The 2,061-nt window shown below is 40.8% G+C and overlaps 1 protein-coding gene across 1 annotated transcript; it reads right to left on the bottom strand.

The window, feature by feature from the left end:
- Positions 1-715: 715 nt before the first annotated feature.
- On the bottom strand, positions 716-1,648 carry LOC102255941 (taste receptor type 2 member 16). The gene has a single exon (XM_005878869.1). The coding sequence runs from the start codon at positions 1,646-1,648 to the stop codon at positions 716-718; it is 933 nt and encodes a 310-aa protein (XP_005878931.1).
- Positions 1,649-2,061: the final 413 nt, after the last annotated feature.

The following is a 2,061-nucleotide window of genomic DNA, read 5'->3' as shown; positions in this document are numbered from 1 at the left end:
ATGGAAACCATAGGCAATTGAGCCAGTTAAGTTGCCAATGTTTGGAGATGTTCTAGGAAGAATCTAGATTGGGTATGTAGTTTGCTGTTCTGGGGAGAATATAATGTCTTGACAAATGAAAATGAAAGAAGAGTTAAGTTTTGACTTGCGTTTTAAAGGAATAAAGTCACATTGTGTGGAAGAGAAACAAATAAGAAAAGTTATGCCATTGGATAAAGGTCCAGAAAGAACAGAGAGAAAGGAAGATGGCCAGACATTTTCTTGACTAAATTTAGAAAAATTGATTAATTGAGACCTTAGCATGGAGAACCTTCAGGGTGGAGGCAATAAATTATTGTGGGGAAGCTATTTCTATTAAGGTGTGAAGCAGTTTGCAGTCATGAAAAGGATAAAATAAATGTAATGTATGGACACCATAATTTTGGCTCTCTTGTGTAGAATACACTGGGAGTAAACTCCACAGATAGAGAAGACTGAGGAGAGAAGGGGAAGTCATGAAAAAGTTTCAAACAACCTGGGGACTATAGAGAGTAAAAGATAGGAGTGTCATAGAATAGAGAAAGACTGGCTGTTTAGAGATGAATGGCTGTGGGAATGGAAGAGAACGAGGCTTGCTTGGGTTTGCTTGCATTTAAGGAACATTACTATCACATAGGAATGTGAAGAGTAGAGCTGGTTGTTGGTATTAGTTGCATCAATGCAAGCTCCCATTTGCTTAGGGTCTTGTTGTACTTGGAGCCTCAGGCAGCTTTGGGCCACAGCAGCTTACCTTTAATACCTTTTTAAACGTAGGGCTACTCAGCATTAGTGAAGTTAAATGAATAGAGACTGTAGCATAGATAATAGTTTCGCCGGCCCAGAACCAGTAACTCTTATACCTTAGGTAATATGTAGTGGAGATGATTATGGTCAAAAAGTAAGAGGTGAAAAATATGAGGAAGAAGGCAAGAAATCTCAGGGCAGTGGCATGAGCTTTCATGCTGAAGTTGCTGTGGCCAGTGTCATGATGTCGTATCTGCCTCAAGTGTTGGCACAATGAGGCTATGAGCAAGATGGTGGAGGCCAGGAACAGGAGGAAAGGAATGAACAACATTGCCAGACGCTGATATACGTAATTTTTCTCTATGAATGTCCTAAGTGACTCAGTCTCCGTATTGTTTCCAGGTAATTGCATCATGGCGATTAAATGTCTCTTGATGAAGACACCTCTAAGAGCTGAAACAATGATTGTCACACAGGATATCATCAGAGAGCCCAGCAACAGCCAGGGTACCAACCTCAAAATTCTCCACTTCAGCCAGAGGAAGATGGCATAGGTGAAGGAAGAGACTTTGACACAGTAGACGACAGCAAGCACGCTGGTTAACCAGAATGTAAGAGTATTAGTAAATTCCCAGATGGTTGCTATGTACCAAAGGTCATCTTCAGGGTTGAAATAGTAGAATAAGTTGTACAGCACTGATGACCACTGTAGACAGAAGTGACAGATGCCTAGGCTGATGAGAATCATGTCCACAGGTGACAGCCTTTTGACCTGCACCCACTCTCTGCTCAGCACCGCAACAATTAAGATGCTCTGCACAATTATTGTCAAGGACTCGAGCAGATAGATGGTCATGAAGAAAACAGTGAGTTGGTTGGGTATCATTCTTCCACTCCAAAGTATCTTCCTGCTCACAGACCCAGAACCTCTGCAATAATTTCCAAGTAGAAAATACATTCCTGGCCTCACTATTGTGTCATGCAAGAAAGTACCTCTCTACAGATGCAAATTAACCCTAGCTGAATTTTGATTTTGCATGTTCCTATCTGCAGAATTTGCTTATGCTTTGCTTGCTGGTTTGTTATCAGACCTGGGATGCAGGTAAATGTTATTTGAATGTGGATTTTTGCTCGTGAGGTTATTTGATTATTCCCATAAGTGAAATGCCTGTTTCTTAACCATGCCATTGATTCCTCTTTATCTCTGTGAGGTGTCTTGTCTTTAACTTATTTCCCCATCTCCTTTAAATGATAGCCTCATCCTTTTAACCTACAATTTGAACAGCGGAGAAGACAAAT

This window comes from Myotis brandtii, unplaced genomic scaffold, assembly GCF_000412655.1.
Source record: "Myotis brandtii unplaced genomic scaffold, ASM41265v1 scaffold575, whole genome shotgun sequence".
Lineage (NCBI taxonomy): Eukaryota > Metazoa > Chordata > Mammalia > Chiroptera > Vespertilionidae > Myotis > Myotis brandtii.
This window is presented reverse-complemented; position numbering and strand designations above follow the sequence as displayed.

Coding starts and splice junctions, on each gene's coding strand:
- LOC102255941 (XM_005878869.1), bottom strand. CDS start 1,648: ATGATACCCAACCAACTCACTGTTTTCTTCATGACCATCTATCTGCTC.